Consider the following 25,513-nt stretch of genomic DNA (forward strand, 5'->3'; position numbering starts at 1 on the left):
TGGCTAACATTAGTGATGTGAAGAGGGGAGGTTAGTATGCATGGGCAACTGCTGGTCTTCCACAAGCAACTTTGCCCAGATTTGTGCTTTGGAGGGAAACTTTCTAAGTGCAATCCCTTGGTCATTCATGATCAAAATGGGTCTTTATCCCATATATATATATATATATATATATATATATATATATGCATATATATATATATATATATATATGCATATAAAATATTGAAATTTTTGTTTTAAATTATACTGAATGATGTAAAACCAAAAACTTGAATCTTTATCACTAAATATTCAATATACTTTGTATATTCAATAAACTACAAATGTTTTTGCAACTGTTTCTTTGAAGGTTCTCTTTCCACTTCTCACCAAACTGCTAAGTAATATAAATAGCCAGGATCCTTCTGGAATGGAAGAGACCCGTGTCAGAGCATCAACGTTAATCTGTAAGGTGAGTTGGCTAAGATCATTTTACAATGTAACATTTTTTTTTGTTTTTTAAATTTTATATCAGTCATTGGTTGTAGGTGTCCAAAGGGCCAGTCATTGGTTCGTTACATTTCCAAACATGAGAATAACAAGGGGATGTTTGTGTAAGTCTTCCTGAATAAATAGGCACGGGTTATTTGTTTTTTTGTTTGACAAATACAGATTTATTAACAATTTCTTGCCAATATATATATATATATATAAACTTGTATACCAATACAAGCATGCACACAATTACACACATACGATATATATATATATATATATATATATAATATATATATATATAAATCATCATTTAATGTCTGCATTTCCATGCTTGCATGGGTTAGATAGTTTGACAGGAATTTGTAAGTCAGAAGACTGCACCAGGCTTCAGCGTCTGTTTTGGCATGGGTTTTTTTTATGGCTTGGATACCCTTCCTAACGCCAACCACCCTGCAGAGTGGACTGAGTACTTTTCGTGTGGCACCAGCACAGGCGATGTGTGTATGTGTATATATAAAATTGGTGCCTTGAAAAGGTCACACAGTACACTAAATTAAATACTATATTTTCATATTAAGTATGGCATTTCCTGTAGATGGTATCACTGAGTAATTAATTGAAATTATTTATTTTGCACTACATCTATTGTTTTATTGTTGTTACCCTAAATGAAGCAAATATTAAGATATTCTGTCATCATTACTTTGCTTCATAAGTAAGTTTATAGATATTCAAAGAAAGCATTAACAACACCAAACTTATTTCTCATTTTTGCCAATTAACTAAGATTTTCTTCGATGATATGTTATTGTGGGGCCTGTTGATTGGCACAATCATTAGAGCAACAGAAAATAATTTGTTGCAGTATTTATTCTGGTTCTTTATGTTTCTGAGTTCAAATCCTAGCTGAAGTCAAATTTGATTTTTTAAATTCTTTTTGGATCTATAAAATAATTATCTATCAAGTACTAGAAGTGATTTTATTGTTTAAACCCCAGTTTCTTGCCTTGTGATTGTGTAAAAAATTAAGCCCATCATCTTATTTAAAAAAGGCACTGGATGATGTGGTCATAACTTGAATGACTTTAATCATAAATTTGCTCATTCACAGTTGACTTGGAATCAAACAGAATGTAGAAGCCTCCACATGGTCTCTCAGTCTGCTAGATATAGCAGTGGAATCTTCTTCAAATCATATCCTACCGCCAAATGTAGTCCTAGATATATTACAATCATTTTCATCATCATTGTCATCATTTACTGTCTACTTTTCCATGCTTGCATGGATCACACTGAATTTGTTGAGGCAGGTTTTCTACAACTGGGTGCTCTTCCTGTCACAAACTCTGACCAGTTATCAGCGAGATAATATTTCCTCCTTGGTCAGACATGTTTTCTCACAGAAAACTGGGAACAAACAACACGTCTTGAATGATGGTGATGCTTGTTTACGACCTTTACAGGATGGCAAGACTACACACAAACACACACATACACATATATGTATAAACACATAAGTACAGAAATATATATTTCCATCTACCAATTCCACTCACAAGGCTTTGGACAGACCAAGGTTATAGTAGAAGACACTTCAACCTGAGACAGCATGCTTTTTAACTACACAACTATCTGAATATAACAAAGGATGGTCATAGCTGGAATACCTTTTGTTGTTTATATCTCATCATTCAAAGCTTCAGCGAGGCTAAACAACAACAACCACCACCAAATTTCGTTTGTGAACATAAATTTAACTCATTATGTATATTTTTCTGTCTACAGGTATTCCTACAGCATCTGTCTCCTCTCTTATCATTGAGTACCTTTACAGCACTATGGCTAACTATATTAGATTTCATGGATAAATACATGCACAAAGGCAGTGATCTCTTGGTGAGTATTATTAATATTATTATTATTACTATTATTATTATTAAGGCAGCGAGCTGGCAGAATTGTTAGCATGCTGAGCAAAATGCTTAGAAGTATTTTGTTCATCTTTTCGTTCTGAGTTTAAATTCTACCAAGGTCAGCTTTGCTTTTCATTCCTTCGTGGTCCATAAAATAAGTACCAGTAGAACACTGGTGGTGCCAAAAGTTGAAACCATTATTATTATGGTGGCGAGCTGGTAGAATCGTTAGCATGCCAGGTGAAATGTTTAATGGAATTTCGTTTCCCACTATGTTCTGAGTTCAGATTCAACTGAGGTTGACTTTGCCTTTCATCCTCTCAGGGTCAATAAATAAAGTGCCAGTGAGATACTGGGGTCGATGTAATCGACTAGTTCCCTCCCCCAAAATTCCAGGCCTTGTGCCTTTACTGGAAAGGATTATTATTATTATTATTTTTATTGGCGAAGTCATTAGACCACCAAAAAAGTGCTTTATAATACTTGTTCTAGCTTTTATTAATTCAAATCCCACCAAGATCAACTTTGCTTAATATCTTTCCAGGGTCTACAACTATTTTCCCTGCCTAAATCAGAAATCATTATTTATCTATAATTAGGCTGGTGAACTGGCAGAATCATTAGTGTGTTGGATAAAATGCTTAGCAACATTTTTTTTTTCCAGCTCTTTACTTTCTGAGTTAAAATCCTGCTGAGATCAGCTTTATCTTTCATCCTTTTGGGGTTTGATAAATAGTACCAGTTGAACACTGAGGTTAAGGTATCAACTGGCCCCTTCCCCCAAATTTCCAGCCTTGTGCCTAAAACAGATTCATCCGTTTTTACATTCTGAGTTCAACTTTGCCTCTTCCATCCTTTAGGGGTCAGCGTAATCAACTATCCCCCTCCTCCAAAGTTGCTGGCTTTGTACCTAAATTCTTTTCTACTCTAGGCACAAGGCCTGAAATTTCTGGGGAGGAGGCCAGTTGATAAGATCAACCCCAGTATGCAACTGGTACTTAATTTATTGACCTCAAAAAGACGAAAGGCAAAGTCAACCTTGGCAGAATTTGAATTCAGAATGTAAAGACAAATGAAATAGTAATGTTTCTGCCAGCTGCCGCCTTAACCAAAATTGAAACCATTATCATTATTGTTGTTGCTATTGATGTTGTTATCATTTTTATTATTATTATTATTATTACAGTCAGATGCAATACGAGAATCCTTAAAAAATATGTTATTAGTTATGGACACAGCTGGAATTTTCCACACTGATACAACAGACTCACAACTCTGGAAATTGACATGGGACCGTATTGACACGTTCTTACCAGAACTGCAAGAGGAATTATTTAAAACTCAGGAACCTGGTAACTATCTCTTTTTGACCATTACTTTGAGACAATCCTTGAGGAACTGTTATAGTACCTCTGAAATTAAGTGAAAATTACTACACTAAGTACTATTTTTCATTATTACTGAAAGCCAAGCTGAGTCATGCTTGAAACCATTTTATTTTATTTTTCAATAACTGTTAATATGTTCAGAAAATTATCATCGCCATCATTTAACATCCATTTTTTCCATGCTTGCATGGATCAGATGGAGTTTATTAAAACTTCTTTTACAGCCAGATACCCTTCCTGTTGCTAACCCTTACTTGTTTCCAAATAAGATAATTCCCATGGCTTGACATGTTTTTCATGGAAGACTGGAAATGAAGAACATTTCTTGTATGACAGTGATGTTCACTTACAACTACCACCATAGCCAATCTTGTAAAGATAAAGAAAGGTGTTGGGATGGCTGTGTGGTAAGAAGCTTGGTTCCCAATCACACAGTTTTGGGTTCAGTCCCACTGCATTGCACTTTGAGCAAGTGTCTTCTACTATAGTCTCAGGTTGACCAAAGCCTTGTGAGTGGACTTGGGAGACAGAAACTGAAAGAAGCCCATCGTGTCTGTGTGTGAATGTGTGTCTTTGTATCTATTTTCCCACACCCTCACCACTTGAATAAGTACTAGGCTTAAAAACGAATAAGTACTGGGGTCGATTCGTCTGATTATAATTCTTCAAGATGATGCCCCCGAAACTAGTAAAAAATAATATATTTCCAGTATTCTGCACTGGTATTTTGTTCAAGTAAACCATACTGTACTGTCTTATATAAGAAGGGCTTATTTGGGTTTAGTGTATCAAACTTGGATACACAATATCTGAGTAAAAGATGGAGAGGTCACGGCTGGAATACCCTTTATCATAGACTTACTAGGTCATGACTGAGCTGAAGCTAAACGATAACAATACTTGAAATGTCATTTTTTCTTTTCTGGGGGTTATTTCTATACAGTGAACATTTAATTTCTAGCTGTAATTGTTAAACTGTAGGGACCCCCACCCCAACAATCTCTTAATTCTCAAGCTAATGAAGAAGTCTGTATGTGTATCATCATCATCGTTTAATGTCTGTTTTCTAGACAGGCATGGGTTGGACGGTTGACACGAGCCAGCCAGGTAGAAGACTGCACCAATCTACAGTATCTGATATATAAATAATTTATGTTTTATTCTCAAAATAATATTCTTTTTTTTATTTTCTTGTTTAGTGTGTGTTCCAGAACCAAGAAACATTGATCGTAATAATGCTAGCCTTGAAAAAGTGGTAGTAATGGTAGCTAACGAAGACATCCAACCAGAACCTCAAATAACATTGCCAGTCACGAATAACAATGGTACAGCAAAAGTGCCTGATTCTCCAAGTTCTCAAAACTCAGATGTTCAAACGCCAAGTCCAGACAGTGGTAAGTTAGATCTAACATCATTTTATTTGAAAATGTTTCTACCTTCTTCATTAACCCTTTTGTTACTAACCCGGCCAAAACCGGCTCTGGCTCTGTGGTAAAATGTCTTGTTTTCATAAGTTTTGAATTAAAATATTCCACCAAGCCTTAGTCACAATTTACATTCCTAACACTAGCTTAATGATAACTAAGTTATTTTACTAAATTCTTTGTTATATTCAAAATAATTGAAAGAAACACAGCATCTCAAAATAAATACAGTAACAAAAGGGTTAAGTTCTGTAAAATTGACTTTGGATTTTTTTAATAATTTTTTTAGTTTCTTTTTTTTTTATATTATTGTTATTGTTAGCTTCAGTCAATTTTGCTAATTGTAATTTAGTATACATTTAGAACTTTAATTAGTAGTTTCATTAGAAATGTTGAAATGTGGGTTGAAGGATTGATGATTCCTTTCTAGATGTTTAGTCTGGGGTCAGCCCTAATCAAACAGACCAATTATAAGTTTATTAAAAACATGGGTATGGGACCCTACCTACGTATTTATTCTTCATGAATTAGCTAGCGTTATAGTATCTTTGAAGGTGAGTGGCTTAGTGATTTGTCTATTCAACTCCTGACCATAAGGTTGTGATTTCAATTCCTGGTGTCCTTGAGCAAGACAGTTTTATTTCACATCACTCCAGTCCACTTACCTGGTAAAAATGAGTTGTAGCTGTAATTCAAATGAGCTGACCTTATTACATTTGGTGTGTCATGCTGAATCTAGAAACTACATTAAGTATGCATGTTTCTGTGGAGTACTCAGCCACATGCTTGTTAATTTCACAAGCAGGCTGTTCCCTTGATTGAATCAACTGGAACACTTTCGAGCACATCTACCCAAGGACTTATTCTTTGTAAGCCTAGTACTTAATCTATCGGTTGCTTTTGCCGAACCGCTAAGTTACGAGGACATAAACACACCAGCATTGGTTGTCAAGCTATGTTGCGGGGACAAACACAGACACACATATATATATATACACATACAACGGGCTTCTTTCAGTTTCCGTCTACCAAATCCACTCACAAGGCTTTGGTTGGCCTGAGGCTATAGTAAAAGGTGCCACGCAGTGGGACTGAACCTGGAACCATGTGGTTAGTAAGCAAGCTACTTACCACACAGCCACTCCTACGCCTGTTTATTATTAATCTAGACATTGATCAGTTTTTAATCATTAATCAGTTCAATCATCACCTTATCTTCACTGTTTATTGTTTCTTTTATTTTTTCAGGAATTGGCAAATCTCCTCGTTCAGAAAGTCCATTGGTTGGAGGGAACAGTGCCACCATGACATCCGCTTACATTCTTCAGCCACCCTTGCCTAAAGTTGCCTCTCGCAGTAGCATGGCAGACAACGTGTCAGTAAACAGTTCACCAGTTGCACCACGCCCTAATATTACAGACTCAGCGACTGTAAACAGCTCCTCTTCCACTTCTGGTTCCATAGCTTCTACTGCAAGCACCGTTCCGTTACTTCTGAACCCAGATATCATGCAAGGGACTACTATTCCTTTTATTTCTCCTCAGGTAAGTAACACTTTGCACTTACTTTTACTATGATACAAATTCCTTATTTCAAAGTGACTTAAATTAAAACCTTCCAGCAAAATAACATGTTAATTTATGTTTCAAACACCAGTTTAATAATGACAAAGTTATTGCAATTAAATTCTTCAATATTTAAAAATTAATCAAATCAAAGGCAGTGTACTGCAACAGAAATATGGTTACAAAAGAGTTAAGACACTTCTATTACTTTTTTTAATGAAATACTTTAAGTTTGAAAATAATCAAGCATTCAATTAACTTTGTTGTTATTTTACCAGTGTTTGGAACAAAAGTTTCTTTTGTGAGGGAATTTTGTTAGGCCCATAAAGCTTGGAAAAGTGAACATTTAAGCAATAACTATATACAATGATAATAGTAATAATAATAATTATTAGACACCTGTTATTATTTCTATTGTATTTATATTCATGTAACTTTGTTTTTTCCGCCCTTGTTTTTGTATTCATTTGTTACTTTCTCCCAAGGAATCTAATGCTCTTAGCTTGGTTTTTCCTTGGGGCTGGCCAGATTAGAGCAATCTCAAGAATAATCAGTCGAAATTGTGAGGATAATCTGGTGCTTGACTGAGGATAAAGGGCTTCGAATGACCCATCCTTGTTTTCTTTGTATCGTTTATCTGGATGTTTTGTTGTCCCTTCTTGTATCACCTAGCTGTCTGGATGTTTTGCGTTCTTGTCTCATTTTGTATTATATATACACACAATTTGCTGACTTGTAGTAATACAAAATGCAGGGAAGAGACAGCACACCTGCGGATGAGAAGCTGGAGTCATTAATGACTAAATACCAATCTATCAAGTGGATTTCCTCTGGATGCAGTCTGTTAGCTGCTGTTGTTGTTCCAGATGTGGAAGTGATACTCTGCTATGGCTTCCCTTGGCCCTTGTAGAATGTTGGCCTGTTGGTGAGAGAAATATCGTCTGACCCTGAAACAAAAGGCCTGTCTTTGGGATATGGTCCTAGCTATGCTAAGGATGTGCAGGCAAGGCTGTGTGTTAAGAAGCTTGCTTCCCAATCACATGGTTCTGAGTTCAATCCCACTGTGCAGCACTTTGGCCAAGTGTCTTCTACTATATAATCTTGGGCCAACCAAAGCCTTGAGTGGATTTGGGAGACGGAAACTGAAAGAAGCCCATCATGTATGTATGTATATATATATATATATGTGTGTGTCTTTATACCAACCAGTGCTGCTTTGTTATATATGTTTGCATCACTAGCCTAGCAGTTCAGCAAAAGAGACTGATAGAATAAGTACCAGGCTTTAAAAAATAAGTGGACATTAACTTAATATTATATATATCAAGAATGATGCCTGTTAGCTGATGATGGAGATATATATATATATATATATACACACACACACACACATACACAGTTCTATATTTGTCCTCATCTTGTTTGTTGTTAACATGTTTTCGACAGATATAACCTCCAGCCTTCATCAGGTGTCTTGGGCAAATTTCGAACCTGAGTTCTCATTCCTAAGGTACATCAAAAAATACCAGGTTCGAAATTTCCCCAAGACACCTGATGAAGGATGGAGGGTATATCAGCCGAAATGTGTTAACAACAAACAAGATAATGACATATATATGATTGATATCCTTGTTGGCTGTGAACTTTTTGTAATCTTATGTTTCTAAGTTGTCCTCCATTGAAATTCTTGTTCTTGAAGTCTAATGGCAGTCAAGACATTTTATAACTGCATAATGTACTCATAGCATAATCTTGATTTTGTTAGTCTATGTACATTGGGGGACATTTGTGATCACTTTGAAATGAAACAGCTTCAATTACAATGACCAGCTAATATTAATTAAATTTAGTATTCATAAACTTTGATAACATTATCTATGATTAAAACTCCATGTATGGCTGTGTGGTTAAGAAGTTCACTTCCTAACATGTTTTCGGTTCAATTCCACTGCAAAGCACCTTAAGCAAATGTCTTCTATTGTAGCTCTAGACCAACCAAAACCCTGAGTTGATTTGGTTGGTGGGAACTAAAAAAAGTGTGTATGCGTCTACTTGTCCTGCATTAATAAGCCTCACCATAATATAAGCAATGTTGTTCATTTCTCATCTTTCATGAAAACATGTGCAGTTACTGTGCTGCTTGAGTTCAAAGGACAAAGGGAAATGTTTATCTTGCTCAGAAACAAGTGAGGGTTAGTGTCAAAGACAATCTGCCCACAGTAAATTTCTTCTGACCCATGCAAGAGTGAAAAGACAGCTGTTAAAACAATGATTTATCCGTATATATATATATATATATACATATGTGGAGGCGCAGTTGCCCAGTGGACACGCGGTTTTGATTCCAAGTCCGGGCGTTGAGTGTTTATTGAGCGAAAACACCTAAAAGCCCCAAGAGGCTCCGGCAGGTGGTGGTGGTGATCCCTGCTGTACTCTTTCGCCACAACTTTCTTCCGTTGGCCTGCTTGCTTAGCCAGCGGGGTGGCGTCATTTGAAGGTTAAAACAATGCGAAACGCATTATGACCAGCAAAGTGTAGCAACATCTGATAGCCTGGTCAGTCATGGTGATATATACACACACAGACATGGTTGTGTGTATATGGAGTTTGCTTGGCGTTTTGATTTCTAACCTCACCGTGCAGCATCTTGGGTAAGTGTCTACTTTAGTCTTCAAGTCAGCCAATTTTCCTTGACCAGGAAACTGTATGGAAGCCTGTTATGTTGTGTGTATATAATATGCAAACATGTGTACCTGTGTGCTACTATCTACACATGAAACCATTTGAGCAAACTGATGATGTTGTGACATTCCTTGTTAAATCACTGTAGCATTGCCTTCAAAGATAATTCCAAACTTGAAAAGAGGTAAAGGTTAGCAAGGATATCTGACTATAAAATACCTCAGTAAAATATTCATCTGACCTATGGTAGCTTGAAGAAACACATAAATAGTTCCAATAAACACCATGTTTTAGTGGGGTGGTTATGCAAAGCAAATGTCGGAGAAATTAGAAGTTTATATTCCTGTGTACATTGCATCATTGAGATGGCCTGGAACTCTAGGGGAATCGGATACTTAATCACAACTGATCATTGGGTAACATTTTATTGCAGTGTCACAGGGAACTAAGGTCACTAAACATAATGCAATGAAATGTGCCCTGATGATCAGTTTTGGTAAACCATCCAATACACAACCAGTGGTGAAACATACATAGGAACAAATGATGTAAACTTGTTTATCATTTTATCAACATTTGCTCAGTATATCATACAAGTGTAGTAGAAACTTAACCAGTGCACACTGCTATCATCATTTCATATGCTTTATGTTAATACCTTGATATTTAAATTTTCAGATGGAAAGACATGAAAGCCAGTGATCAATCAACTGACCGGTCACTTCGACTCTCTACTGGTGCCTACTTGCAGTTTGAAGCTGATTTTCTCCCCCCACTCTTTATGTTGACCATCATGATTTCTTCAGACTGGAATCAAAAATCAGTTTAAGATAATGGTCTAAGTAAAAAATTTGGTTTATCAGGGTCAAAGTTATGTGACTGAATACCTTCCATTGGTGCCAACTTCTCTTGCTACCCACTGACCAACATATTTATTTTAATAGCCTTATTTTCTTCTCTGTACATAATATACTTCTTAAAAGTAACTTGGAGGAGAACTTCAAGATACAGTCACTCCCTCTAATGAGATTTTTCTCGGTGACTAGATTCTGTGAATCACAGAAACTGGAAATGGAATGCCTAATTCTATTTTTAAAAAGAATCTGAATAACCCATGAAAATATAATTATATAACATCATTCCTTAATGTAATGTAAAATTTGATAGTGATTTATTGCTTATTACAAATTAGTAATCTATTATGTTTGAAAAAAAAAAATTTTTTTTTTCAACATTTACAACCTTTTAAGTGCAGCCCCCTCCTCTCTTTTGCTGCTATCATAAGATTTATTTTCAAACAACCATCCATAACATCATTAACACTGATTGGACTTTCTGCATAGTTTACAGCAAAAAACACACACAAAAAAAGAGTATTGGACTTTCTAAGTACTGGATAAAGGATTTGTCTGAAAAATGTCTTAGATGAATGTTTAAATCTTAATGGACTGTGCCAATATTGCCTATTCAGATTTTACATTGAAATTAATTCTAAATTCCACTTGCTGCAATTGAAAATAATGATTGTAGCCTAGAATTTACCACCTTCACCTCTGTCCCCTTCCCTTATTTACTTTGCTGTTAAACTAAATTCATGTAAATACCTATCACTGTTGAAGGTATTTGCTTTATACTTATTTCTTTTAACCCCTACAAAATTCTATTCTTGTGAAGGTTTTAAGAATAGAGTTTTGATGTTATTCAATAAAATGCTACATTTTATTTATACAAATTTGTCAGCCTTTACTTTTTTGCTCCTCACCAAGTGGGGCAGATTTGTTCTACAAATGGATAAAGAAGCCGAATTTTCAATTGCATAACCTGACATCTAAAAGAAATTTATACTGAATCACATCAAAATACCAAAAAATTCATTAATCTATGGAAGGCATTACATTTTTAACTAACCTTGGCTCAAAATAAACAAGTCAATGTAATATATCTTTCTAATTTCATGAAGGTTGACTTAAGAAAAAATTATACGAATGTTTTATGTTTGAAATTGTAAAAAGGATACCTATTATAGACTTGGGCCAGAATTGACAGACCTTAGAGAAACATCTATGATTTACAATGCACAAGCTCTATTTCTAATGAAACTAATATATTAGATTCAATCTCCAGTTAATCTGAAAGCACTATGAAACTCATCTGAAAATGTCACCTAAGACAACCATAGAAAACTGGTATGAACAATTTTTGAATGAAAACAAGTGGATTTACTAATGTTTTTATACAAAGAGCAAATTTATTGAACCATTCCAGACCAAGTCAATTGTCAACAATTTTTATTTAGAAATTTAAACAAAACTATACAACTTAAGGGCTACACTTAAATCTATCCTTAAATACAATGTCACTTGACATCAAGTTGTTCACCTGCCAATTCTTTATGAGCTAATACTTTAACTGTTATAAATTTTGAAGCAAACCTCATGTGAATGATGTCAAATCTGAAAGCAAGAGACTTTTCCAGTAAAAGAGATTTGACTTTGTAGGGGGAAAAATATATTAAATAAAATCAGTTTTTATCAACCAAGTTTATTAAGATATATAAATCTTTAATAAAAAGTCTTAACTAGCAAAGTCCAGTGGAAGCCTATAATAGCAAAATGTGACCAGACATTCTGAACTTAGTATTTTTATTATCTCCTTGTCTTCCACTTTTGTTTTTTTTAACCATGCAGCCTCCCTTACCGAGATCTTAAGTTTTCAGTTAAAGACAGTATGTACAAATTCCCACATCAAAGCACTATTTCACCTCGAGTATCTAGATCGAGAACGAGACCGTGAGCGCTTTGAACGAGATCCTGAACGTCGGGAATGAGACCGAGATCGGGAACGTTTGCAAGATCTGGAAGATAAAGAATGACAATATAACAATAACTAATTATATAAAATGGAGGAAACGAAAAATAAAAACAACAAGAAAATATTAGCCATTGGCCCAAGTAAAATTTAATTTTTGAAGCTCTTTGTTAGATAATGTTAACACAAAACTCATTTTCTATGTGAAAGGCATCTCCAAGTAACTTAAGCGATTTATATTTTTCTAAAAGCAATAACCAATACTAACCTTCGACTACGACTCCGAGATCGTTTCCTTCTATCTCTGCTATGACTTCTGCTACTGCGGTGATTTCGGCTAGGACTGCGGCTCTTTCGTTTTTCCTTTTCCCTGTCACCTATTTTTTCTTGTTCTCTTTTACGACGTTCTTCTCGTTCCTTCTCCCTCTGAGCTCTTCTTTCAGCAACACTTTTCTGAAGAAATTGCAAAATGATTAAAGAAAGAGGAATACAAATTAAATTCAAGAGATTGACAGAGTAATTAAATCACTGATTACCTTGAGATCTTCTAATTTTTCTCTAATTGTGATGAAGCCAAGATGTAATTTGCCTCCAAAATGATCTGCAAGTCGCCTATCATTATCATGGATACCCAAATAAGCTGAACATACTTCACAAACACGGAGTTTCTGTTGTTGATAGCTGGAAGCTGGCATTGAATTTCTATATTCAATCTGTAAAGAAAATAATATTTACATCACAAACAAATACTGTTCTAAAAACTTACATTAACTAATAAGTCCTAATCTGAATACCTTTACTACTAGCTACGTTTAACTCATTTAAGCATTACATTAAAGCTTTTTCAGCTCACCAGAAAAAATTACTTGCTCTTAATGTGAAATAAATTTATGAACAAACAAATCGATAAAAAGCAAGTATGCTTGTTTATGTAATGACTATAAGTCCTAATGTTGCAACTTAAATATTGAAGTGCACTCTTCAATCACTACAAACTGAATTTTCCTGAGATATTTGGATTCAGTTTCAATGTCTACCAAGGTAATTTATTATTCTGTGTTCAATTTGGATGTTACAGCAAATTTATTATTAAATTATTCAATGAAATGTTACCACTGATTTGATTAAAACTTTACAAACAGAATATCTCAATCTTTGAAAAAATCTTACTAAGAGAAATAAAACATTTAAAAAAAATAATCCAATTATGAAATATTACCTCAGCTTGTCCTTTTTGTTTTTTTAACTCTTCTACTTCTTCCATCAATTTTAGAGATTCATTTACATGTCCTTCAGCTCCAACAGTCTCCGCTTTTGCTAATTTAGTACCAATTTGTTCACCAAGTTGATGAATAATTTCAGCCTATAAATAAAATATTACAAATAACTCTTAGATGGACATTCACATCTGCAATCAACATTATGTATTTTACAATTATGACCCAAGTTTCTTTTAACTATTCACAAGATTAAAATGTCATTGCACCGGTTTTATAGAAATATTTTTGAAAGTCTTATTCTTCAAGTTTGCTGTTATTCCTGCCATCATTTTTTCAGTTGACCATTAAGCCAAACAAAGGCAGAGGATCTAAGTGTTGGAGGGGGACATACGACAGTTTCAACAAACAACATTATCAGTCAATGTAGGAACTCAGCCACTTGTGCTTCAACATCAAGATTTAGTTTATTAGGATATTTTCACATACTATATTTGACAACTCTAGCCTCAATTATCTCACTTTCAATAAATGATTTTTTTAAAAAATTCTTTTCCAGAATAAAATCAATTAGGAGCAGTAATAGCTTAAAAAATTTTAATGAAAATGTTTGAAAGTCTAAGGGGCCTACAAACAAGCCATCACAAATTGAGAGTATAGATTATGGACCAATGTATTTATAGTCTGCACTTCTGAAGAAACATATTTTGCATTATAATGACTATAATTATAAGAAATGCATGTAATAAGCAATTTCATATTAATGGCAAAACAAGTGCAAATTAAAATGTTCAATGCTTTCTCAATCAATTGAAATGTCAGTTTATTGTGTATTATGGTTGTAATGATTGAATTTTTAGTAGAATCTGAAGCAGCTGCAAATGTAAAAATAGCATTTGATAATATTGCAAGATACAAATCAGTGATGGCTTGATGCTTTTGTACTTATGGGTTACCAGTAATGGGCCAAAACCATATTTTGAGGAATTTTATGGAGAGTTCATAAATACAATCTTTAAAGATATTATGTTGTGAAAGATGTTCTTAAATGTTTGTATAAATTCTGTTTATTTAAAAGAATTTCTATCTTTCCACATCATCAGGACTTTGCCTATAAATTGCAATATCAATATGACCAATTTTGCCTAAGCTTGTACATCAATTAATTTTGGGTCTAAAAATGTCCTTTATTTCATGCCTTCAGTTAGCTAGAAGAGTTTGCTTCTGTTCATTTACATTTCTTCATTCTTGATGCTTCACTTTCCTACATAAGACATGTCAGCCAAATGACTTGATAAACAATAAAGAAAAGAATATGTTGTCTTGAAGAATAACTATCGGTGTTAACAGAGATAGCAATAACAGTAGCTTCAGTGATAACAATTATAAAGCTGTTTCCAGTGGGAAGTTAATCGTACCAAGGAATAAAAATTGTTTAGAAAAGAAAAACTTCCAAAAGCACCCATTTGAGTCTGTTGCCGTTCCTGTTTGCCTTTTTTTTTTTCAAAAATGACTATCAAGCTGGATTGTAACCTTCTTTATAAAATGATTTAGTTGCCACAGAAAGTCTTATACTGACTAACCAAAAAACATTTTACAATTATTTGTAACTTGACATACAATTTTAGTATACATTAGCCATATGTCACCCTCAACACTTCCCTTTCTACACATTTTCTAAAATTAAATAATATACTCCTAATACACACACACACAAAAAAATTTCTGAAAAATGTAAATGTTTTCTAATGACACCATCCCACAAATATTTCTTTTCTAAGCAAACACGAAATTAGAAATGAAACACTTTAAAATGTTTCTCCCTGTAGTATGAACCCTCACTCCACCCCACCCACTAGCCAGTTTATATGAAAAAAGAAAGAACCTAAAGAACTAAGATGTATATTGTAGAATTTGCCAGATGAAATTATGTATAGATTGTTCTTGAGCATACTACATGGGTAAGTTTCTCTAATATTTGAAAAATTTAAGCATTATATAATGTTTGTCCTTCCGTTTTAATAATTGACTCCAGACCCAACTGTTTTACTGATTTAAGGGGTTGCAAAAGAAAATAAGTGATAGGGATTTAAAAAACTATCAGTAAACCCTTACCTTCTGGTTTGCTTCTTCACTAAGCTCTTCTTGGGTTTCTTTCAACCGCCGTTTTGCAAGTTCTGTTTTTCTGTCACATTCAGCAATAAACGACTGAAGATGTTCCATAGCCTAAAGAAATATAAAATATAGACATGTTTTTGCATGAAAAGAAGAATAACAATTTTGCTTTCTTTAAAAAAAAAAAAAATTTTTTTAAATTTATTTTGGTGCAATTCAATATTTAGCTTAAAATTTCTGAAGGAAAATGGAAGCACCAAAGAGCTCCAATTATTGGGAGAAAGGTTTGAATGACATTTAGAAACAAGTGGAAGGATACAATTTATCATTGTGTTAGTGATCTTTCTAATTGGTCAGTTTCTGTTATCTGGACAGGATCATAGAATGTATATAGGAGTTATTGTCCCAGACATGTTTGACAAGTGTTCTAGAGGGAAAAGCACTTATACTTTGCAAAGAATCAACATCTGTTTGTTGCTAAAGTAGTTCCTGTTCCCCCATCAGAAACTAGCCATTGTTGTATGGAGTGTTTCACTGAAATAACACTAGAGTGGGCTATTGGTGGAGGGAAGGACTAACAACTTCTGAAGATAGAATGCAAGTCGGAGAAAGTCCTACTGACATGCTCAAGTACAGCCTACAGACAAACAGCTTTGCTAAGGTGATTACAGACATGTGGAAAGGCTTTGCTAATATCAAATGCAACAATATTTTTAGGTAAGTTCTTAAAATCACTAGCTGTGATATGAAGTAAGCTTTCTAACAGAGCTGGACTTATAATATTGGTAATCACTGGGGAAAAACTCAACATGATGAAATAGTTCGTTATGATTGTCAGAAGTGCAAGTGATAGATCAGTAGCTAGCAAGTTCAGATAAAATACCTCCTTTGAGATAGAGAAACATATATGTGCCTTCTAAGTTATGACAGATAGCCAAAAACAGAGTTTGGAGAAGAACAGCCAACCCAGAGGACACTGTTTAAGGACAAGAAACAAAAGCCATTGCTTTAGGTTTAAAATTAGACGTTTTGTTTTGTGTGCACAAGGTCCTGAGATAAGTACCCTAATTATCAATCCAGTTAGCAACTAGGTGATTATTTGAAGGATCTAAGATAAGTGTTAAAATAAAAACGCAACTTTACTCACATCAATGTCATAATAATAGTCTTTTCCTTTGGTTGCTTGTTCATAGTCAGCTCTGAGTGCTAAATCATGTATTTTAGGACATTCTCCTAAATCCATGCGCTGCAAGAGATAAAAATACAATTAACTGATTAAAAATATCCATGGTTCAAAAAATTAAAAAAAACTAGCAGAATATCTGATGTTGAATCAATTCAAAATGTACTAAAAAAATATTTTCTTCTCTTCTAAAGCACCTTCAGTACCAGTAATCCAACTAGAATGTTCTTCACATTACTTATTCCCTGATGTAACCCAATAGACAAAGTGGAGGAAAAAAAAATGTGAAGTGGTGAGTTGTGATTTTCTGAGTTGTGTTGGGGGACAAATTCTATTGCTGAAACCATGCATGAAAAAAAAAAAAAAAATTCTTAAAACTGTACTTGCAGATCCAAAGCAAATATATATAATATATATATAGTCAGTGGGCATTTTGTTTTTGTTACACCCTCCCAAACCAGTCAACTTACAAGCCAAAGCTAATCCCAAACTATCATCACAAAAACAGTTGATAGTGCTACTCACATGTAGTAAAAAGCACTGATTTAATAGCAATTTGCTAGTACCAAGAAGACTCCATCAAACCTGTAGCAATGGTTTACTGAAATGAAGACAAAGCAACCCTGTTCCAATGATCGAGAATGTAAACATATAATAGGGTTTCCCAGCATGACTTAGCAGCTGGCAGCAAGAGATGGAAACAATATTAGATAGTTCTAATGTATCAACACAATGACTGAATTTATAGCTATCTATATTAACTAGATACTTGTCAAATTAGAAAAAATAACAGCAGCACACTATACAAGATCGATAGTTGCTGCATATTTTGAAAACAATCAGTCAATTCTCCATTATTAATTTGTAATTACATCTGACTAACAATTTTAATTAGTCAAAATGTTTGCAGTGTAGACTGACCAGATGCCCTTGCCATGCATGAAAACCCTAAAAGGAAAAAAAAGTGTCATCTAACAAAGAGGTAGTACTGAATTACACCTAGTACTTAACACTTCTAAGTTTACTTGTTCTAATACAGCATGTTAACTAATGAAATTACAAACTGCTTTCTCTATTGCTAAAACAATGAGGATTTTAAGCAAGCATTGTCAAAAGCCTTTCAAAGACATTTGACCTAAAATTGTATGTTAAACAGCTAATACTCTTCGACATAACATTACTAAGCATTCAGTTATTAGAAAAACAATGCTTTTATATTCTAATAGATAGTTCTAAATATCTTTCCACAAATGTTCAACCATTCTGTTTTTATAATAAAACAGCAAAGATGAATCTAAAAATGATTTCCCAGCTACAATACTGCAACTTTCAGAATATGCCAAATGATAATTAAGTAGTGAGTATCATTGCAAAGGCATTAGTCACATAACTGCAACAGCTCTAACTGGAAATCAAAAAATGGCTGAAGATTCAGTTCAAGAAAATAACGCCATATATATCTGGCATAGCACATGAAATTTAAGTTAAAACCAAAAAGTTTATGAAGACTACATACACATGCGCTTTATAATTTTCTGTGACTATGTGTCATCCGCTTAATTTCTTGTAAAAGCTAGACTGTAAAATTTACCATACAATATTTACAAAGTATTTGTAACTTAATTTGATATCTACATATAGTTGTAATTTATTAAAATTGAAAATCCCGACAATGAGCACCTAAAGAATACACACTATCAAGCCAACTACGTACCAAAATCAGCATGAAGAAATCATTTTGCTCAGCCTTATTAGTAAATATTTAAGAGAAACTCACCGTGCTTGAGAGTATGTCATGGGGGCAGCAGCCAAGCAGGAAACTCTTACATACCCGAGGATCATCAAACTTCACCTTGTACTTGTTGTTTTCCCCTAAAAGCAATCCAGCATAGCCAAACTTCTCAGTAACAATAACGATAAAGCATTTTATTGCAAAGGGTATCTTTTTTTGGTATTAAAAAAAAAGAAATAGCAAACAACAAAGCCCTCTTTTTTGTTTTATGGAATTGATATCATTAAAATTCTGATTAGCATGTTTATTTTTTGACAGACATCTAGTCAGAAGAAATATATTTGTGCCTTTAAAGACATATGAAATAAGAGATCCCTTACTTGAAAAACAATTAAGGGTTGTGACAATGGAAAACAATACAATATATTCAAACCCATGTGTGAGCATGAGAGAAAGATGTAGAAACTAATGAGAATACATATATATAGAGCTTTCAAGAATGTGAAAGCAAACATCTTGCTTGCATTTCCTTTATTGACCAAATTATAAATTGCTGTAGAAAGACAAATTAATGTACTGTCTAAGAATTATCAACTTGAGGACTTTGTTAATTTTTTCTTTTTCTTTTTTTTTTAATAGAGGATAAAAAGGTTCCACAAAGTTTTGCAAGGCAAAAAGTTTAAGAGAAAATCTAGGAATACCAAAATATAAATTGAAAAATATTTAAAAAAAAAAAAAAATCAATCCATATAATTTTGATTTTCTTGATGTGAACACAAAGATTTAAAAAGTACTTATCAAATCACTGGTTTGAAATCCTGCCTTGTAGCAACATGTGGAATCTTTTTGATTTCTAATGTTCATACTGCAGAACAAGTCCATTTACAAGGAATAAAAATACTTGCTTTAACTCTTCCATTTTATATTGCTGAAGAAATGAGGCACTAACCAAAGCTAAGTTTCATGAAAAGAGATTAAAAAAAAAATTTAAGTGGCATGGGGTGCTGACACATTTGGGGTGGGAAAAACAGACTAAGGTTACACTTACGTAAGCTTCCCAAAAGTATGACAGATTTAAGTAACCAGGTAAGCAAACAGGAGCATTCATTCAAAATCTGTTGATCATCAATACTACTAGGCTGTAGCAAAATGTCAGCACAATAAAATAATGAAGGTAGTTATGAAAAGATGAAGGGGAAAAGCAATGAAAGAGTTAAAGCAGATTATTTTGAAAACTGCTTTTGTATCCATATCATGATGACATTGACATGTTATTGTGCAAACTTACCAGAACTTGATCAGGACACCATGCTTTCTTCAGCATTCATCATACAACAGCTAGAGTTTTATAGCATAAATTCATGATTAATCTACCATAGCATAAGTAAACTAACAATATATTCAACAAAGCTACAGTATATTTGGAAATTGAAGTTAATAGGAAAAAAAAACAACTAATTGTTCAGTAATAGAGTGATTCCTATAATCAATGTTTTTAAATAGTAAATGATAACCTTGGAAGGATCTAATTTTAACTATTCTATTTGTAAAGTAGAACTGGGAGTGTCTCTATATAATACAAACCCTTTTTTAAAAATTATATTCCATCAGTAAGTTAAAACATTGAGAAGGGTTTTATATTTTAGAGTGAAATCACTATCTCAAGTATTTTTAATGGCATTAAAATTTATGCAAATGAAATATTCCTAAATTATCACAAAGTTACTGGTTAAAATGTAAGCAGAAATTTAAATGAATTTTATGATGTAAAATGTCAGTCTAAAATAGTTATATATAATTTATTTTAAAAATATGTATTAAAAAAGTCAAACATTGCACACAGTAGCTATGTGCAATCTCCACTGAGTATATACATTAAATACACACTGCGATTAATCCATTTTTGCAACAGCAAAATCCCCACCTATTGCCGCCAGGGTATGATGGTGTGGCCTCAACCTGAGCCCTCATCTGAAAAAAGATTTCCAGCTCATTGCTTCCCTTTTTTTTAAACAAAAGAAAAAAACTAACTACATAAAAATTAGCATTATTTCACTTACAAATTATAATTAAAACAAATTACCTAATAATGTTTTTCTCTCTTGTTAAAATAGCCAGAGCCAATTACAAATATAAACAGCAATTATTTATCAAGGAGAAAAATTAATTTGACAATATACATTACATGCCAAATTACAAACAAAAAAAATTTACACTCATAATAAAGACCAGTTTGTTGGACCAACACAGTAGAAGAGGTAGTAGCAGTAGTAGCATGACAGTGATTACTTGGAAATAATGCAAACAAGGATCCTCTGGAAATAGTTAGGAAATTGAACTCACGGCTTGGGGTTCACCAGCTTTGCAATATTGACTTGATAACACCACATAACATTCTCCCCTTTAAAAATAGGGATTGACATTAATAAATAAGGTATTCAGGCAGAATTTTGGCAGCAACTTTATACAAATACATACCTAAAATCTAAGAAATCCACACTAAAAAATCAAGCCAAATGTCATTAATTAAAAAAAAAAATAAGCAGTATTTGTGTATAAAGTGTTAAAAAAAAAAAAAAGCTACTTAAAAGTAAAAACATATATTCATATGAATATAATAATAGGTTCTAATTATATATTTGAAGTCCTCAACCCTAAGAGGTTTGTTCAATACTTGAACAAATCACCAAAATTTTGTAAAATAGCAATATTTCAATACCTCTGGTTAAAATAAAAATCAGCATTTGCCACAATCTAAAGATTTTTCAGCAGCATTACTAGCAGAAATTATTCCAGCAACAATTCAACAAAGTATTTTCACCAACCATTTTTCTGCCAAGGACTTAATTCAGCCATTTTGTGTTCTTAAAACTTTCGAAAAGGAAGCAACAAAACCCTTAAATCTGAAGCAGGAACAATTGGCAATTCACAGTTTAGAATTAAACATGAAAAAAACTTGCTTATTTTCATAATGCTAACTCAATGTCAACTTATATTGCTATATTTCATAAGATAAAATTGCAATTTCCAGAAAATAAGAAATCTATATACTTCACAGATCAATATATATAATATATATAAACGATCAAATCTTTATGAAATGCAATTCATACACCAAAGATCTAACTGATATCTCATCAAACCTTTAAATGAAATATTTACTAATATGATTTCTCCGATTTTCAAGTTATTTTATTATTCTAACAATGGAACATTCAAATACATTACATAATGCAGTTTTATTAATGCATAATAGACACTACTGGACATAGTGTTGATCTTATATATGTGGATTCAAAAAAAAAAAAATTTATTTTAGTGCTTAACTTCTCATTGTAATATAATAAGAACGGATCCGAATTAAGTTTGCTGACGACTGCCTCTCTACAATGGAACCTATATGCACAATGAAATGCACTTAAGATGATATTTTATTTCGATGACGTACTTGGGAAAATTTCCTATCGCAATGAAGCTTTAATAAATAATGCACATTCTATTTTCTGCCTTTTGACTTCTAGTCGCAAACCGATTACCTATAAGCAATTACAGGAAATTACGTGTGTGTATGTATGTATGTGTCTGTGTAAGAGAGAAAATCAGGTCAGCACTTCGTCCTAAACCAACGAGATATATAATCCATTATCATTGTAGCTGTTCAAAATTAGACTACCATTTGGTTTCTGAAGCAATTTTTACACTTATAATAATAAACAGAATAAAAAAAAAAAATACCAAAAAATATTGTAAGAATGTGAAACCGAGAAGACTGTTGGTCTGACGACCAAGAAAAAGGATCATCTTTCTGCAGTGTAAAAAGACGCAAAAACGAATGGTGTTCTTAACTACTTTCACTGCCAAGTGATGGAGAGGAGGGGTTATTACATGATGAATACGTAAAGGGGTGCTGCAGTTGCTAAAAAGACCAGTTATATGTATCTAATATAACAATATAAGCTTGCTGTAAAGGCAGCTGACAGTTATAATTTACATAGGTTTCCAGTGTTTTTTTTTATATACATATATATATATATAAGAAGTTAGCCGTCTTCAAACTATATCGACCAAAACACCAGATTCCAAATACTACGCCATTATTCAATTGCACAAAAGAAAATAATTAGGAAACTTAAAAGAAAAAAAAACACCAGAAAAAAATAACGCAACGATCCATTTAACATCACTATTGTTATAATTAGTCAATTATAGAGAACAAAGCAAAGACAAAATACAATGGAAATAAGACAATTAAGCACTATCAATTAAGTGGAATATATATATATTCGACAGTTGTTTTTTTGTTGTTGTCGTTCTTTTATCTTCGGAGTTTGAACATACTTTTATTTCAATAAAAAAAATCGAAACCCGAAAATCAGATTGATTTAATATCCAATAAGTTTGCCAAGGAGAACTGTGACATATAAAAAGATGTTTGAGATAAATATCTTAACCAGTTTTAGATCCTGGAGTGACACGCAGTCTAAATTTTTAAAAATCATAATTGAATATATATATAATGAGTTTGACCCTTCAACTAGATTGTTTCGAGGTGTTTGTTATTCAAATTAAAATCCATCAATAAATCCGTTGTAGAAACTGAGTGACACGTAGTCATTCACCGATGATTATCTTTTTTTATTATTAGAAGAAACAAGAAATGCAATTAAACCAGAAATTTAGCGCAGATACTAAAAACAATACGAAAATAAATTTCAACGTAAATAGGAGAACATTAGCAAATAAAATGTCGAGGATTGAGAGAAAAGTGTTAAAACACACATATACTACAAAATAATGCTATAAACGAGGATAGTCTGGTGTTATTTAACTGAATTTGCTTTCCGTTTAATTCTCAATAAGAGTAAAAACGACTCAATATGGCCGTTCGTCACTGCCAAAATTTTTCAACAGAGAGAGATTTCAATGTCTCATATTCCAAGTCTTTCTTTCATATATATATTACATACATATATGTACAAGGGGTGGGGGAAAAATTTACACATTCATACGATTTATTAGCAGACAAAAAAAATCAACGAACGAACAAACATCATCATCCAAACACCGACATCGATACAGCTTTTATAATTACCAAATATTATTACACAATTTTGAAGATGAAAAAAAGGCTACTTTAGTTCAAATCATTCTCTCGAGTTAGACATTTTTTTTTTTTTTTACATTAGTAACAAAATTATTTTGATATTTGGAGATTTTTTTTTTTTTTGTGGAGATTTCGATATGATTTTTCTCTCCTTCGTTCATTTGGGGGGAAAAAATGGTTTTAAAAAAATACGTACATCTTGCGTGGAGGGAAGAAAGAGACGAAAAACTGAAGACAAGAGAAGAAAAATTAATCATTTTTGTTTTTCCTCTTTTAAAAGGAAATTTATAAAAAAATTTGTAAGGATTTTTTTTTTGCATTTTCATGTTTTACTTACCATCTCGACCTGTGCCCATTAATTCATCGAGCATAGCACGAATCTGATCGTGAGCCGACATTTTCGCTTCCTTTGAATATATCTAGCTCTCACTCTCTCTCTATCCTTAAGAGTGGATTGAAAGAAACTGTTGATTGTGAATCAACCAAAGACGGTTTACTACTTCGTATATGTATTTCTTCACTGATGTCTGCCTGCCTGCTTGAAATAATAGTGCGACGTTTGTATGACGTTTGTAGCGGCAACTAAAAACAGTTGAAGCGTCCAACCAGGAAACTAATGCATTCAAACTGATTTGACGGACATTGCCGAGTTCAACCGAACTACTACCGGAATTGGTTGTTTCAACAAATAACGGGAAATACCGAAACGTTTAATTTTTGGTCTGGGTGATGATTATCATATTTATATTTAGATTGAATTTTAATTTGTTTCTCATCTTCAGAATTAAATTTTTGGTAAAATCGCTTGTTGTATTATTAGAAATAGATATTTAATGAACTTTACGCGGTCGCTCGACCTGCAGCCAAAATTTCTTTCAATAACATGTGACAACGTAGTGACTATATAGAAAAGACAGTCGTCACTGCTGGAACATCTGATCAGGGTGATCTGGAAATGTAATAACTACCAAATATTTAATTAGGGAATACAAAACGCCAAGGAATAACAAACAGTAATTAACAAAAGACGGGATTGTCACGGTCGGAACGCTTTTTGGAGCTGAATTTGAACTAAATAACAACCGAATATTAAGAGAATTACTTTATGATAGGGAATAGAAAATGTTAAGGAACACTACACAAGGTAATAGCTCATATATATAAAAGACAGGATGGTCACGCGTGGAACGCCTTTCATAAGGATTGAATTAGGAACTAAACCAAATATTTAATTATAGGAGATTACCATATAATAGGGAATAGAAAATGCTAAGGAACACCAAAAAAGGTGATGACTCCTATATAAAGACAGGATAGTCACGCTTGGAACGCCTTTAATACGGGCTGAATTTGAACTTATCAACCAAATGCTTAATAAGAGACTAACCATATAATAGCGATATTCATACTAAAAGCAGCAAAAGAATAGATAATTTATACAGAATAGATAATTTTAAGTACTTCTAAACCAGTATATATAATTACTATGTATGTTATAAGTAATGTTAGACACAGATTATAAAATAGTTTAATTTAAAGACTTCTAAATTAAGATACATAATCACTATATACTATTTATTCAAATACGGAAAGTGGGGAAAAAATTAGGAATCAAATGAAAACCAGACAAGCAATTTTTTCATTGTTTTAAACCCAATTATTGTATAAAATTTTACAATACAGAAGAATCATTTTACAATATGAGTTTGAATATAATTTGATATTATACGAATGTTACCGGAAATTACCGAGAATGGGTTGCACTCAGGATTTGAGTTACCAAACGGAAATCACAAAATTGCTATGCTTATGTTACGAATATGTCATTTCTTATCGAATATCCGTTTAGTAGAAGTTTATTTTGGGGTAAAATGTAGCTTAGTGGCATAAAATATTCAATAT

At 33.0% G+C, this 25,513-nt stretch overlaps 2 protein-coding genes across 5 annotated transcripts in view; one reads left to right on the forward strand and one right to left on the reverse strand.

Annotated features, from left to right (window-relative positions):
- The window catches only part of LOC115216332 (Golgi-specific brefeldin A-resistance guanine nucleotide exchange factor 1-like), a 102,872-nt gene extending 91,692 nt beyond the window's left edge, over positions 1 to 11,180 (forward strand). Inside the window, 6 exon segments of the mRNA XM_029785554.2 lie at positions 353 to 454; positions 2,266 to 2,376; positions 3,580 to 3,745; positions 4,981 to 5,175; positions 6,454 to 6,749; positions 10,131 to 11,180. Of these exon segments, the coding sequence (XP_029641414.1) occupies positions 353 to 454; positions 2,266 to 2,376; positions 3,580 to 3,745; positions 4,981 to 5,175; positions 6,454 to 6,749; positions 10,131 to 10,154 (894 nt within the window). The 3' untranslated portion in view covers positions 10,155 to 11,180.
- Positions 11,181 to 11,976: 796 nt separating this feature from the next.
- Positions 11,977 to 24,263, reverse strand: LOC115216333 (putative RNA-binding protein Luc7-like 1). 4 transcript variants are annotated; one of them, XM_029785556.2, is made up of 10 exons: positions 23,949 to 24,258; positions 20,851 to 20,908; positions 18,553 to 18,647; positions 17,301 to 17,376; positions 16,740 to 16,838; positions 15,593 to 15,703; positions 13,480 to 13,623; positions 12,797 to 12,973; positions 12,529 to 12,713; positions 11,977 to 12,306 (listed from the first exon to the last, which is right to left on the reverse strand). In XM_029785556.2, the coding sequence occupies exons 5-10, from the start codon at positions 16,833 to 16,835 to the stop codon at positions 12,210 to 12,212; spliced, it is 810 nt and encodes a 269-aa protein (XP_029641416.1). In that variant the 5' UTR covers positions 16,836 to 16,838; positions 17,301 to 17,376; positions 18,553 to 18,647; positions 20,851 to 20,908; positions 23,949 to 24,258; the 3' UTR covers positions 11,977 to 12,209. The 4 variants fall into 4 exon arrangements, with proteins under 4 accessions (XP_029641416.1, XP_036362698.1, XP_029641418.1 ...); XM_036506805.1 differs by lacking the exon at positions 17,301 to 17,376 and adding an exon at positions 23,808 to 23,839; XM_029785558.2 differs by lacking the exon at positions 17,301 to 17,376.
- Between the last annotated feature and the right edge of the window lie 1,250 nt (positions 24,264 to 25,513).

The sequence above is a fragment of the Octopus sinensis genome, linkage group LG10 (assembly GCF_006345805.1).
Source record: "Octopus sinensis linkage group LG10, ASM634580v1, whole genome shotgun sequence".
NCBI lineage: Eukaryota > Metazoa > Mollusca > Cephalopoda > Octopoda > Octopodidae > Octopus > Octopus sinensis.

Excerpts from the sequence above, each read along its gene's own strand:
- LOC115216333 (XM_029785555.2), bottom strand. The coding sequence starts at position 24,009 with ATGTCGGCTCACGATCAGATTCGTGCTATGCTCGATGAATTAATGGGC. Across the intron at positions 16,839-18,552 it reads ATGACATACTCTCAAGCACG|CGCATGGATTTAGGAGAATG; the intron begins GTGAGTTTCTCT and ends TATCTCTTGCAG. Across the intron at positions 13,624-15,592 it reads GTGAAGAAGCAAACCAGAAG|GCTGAAATTATTCATCAACT; the intron begins GTAAGGGTTTAC and ends TTTTATTTATAG.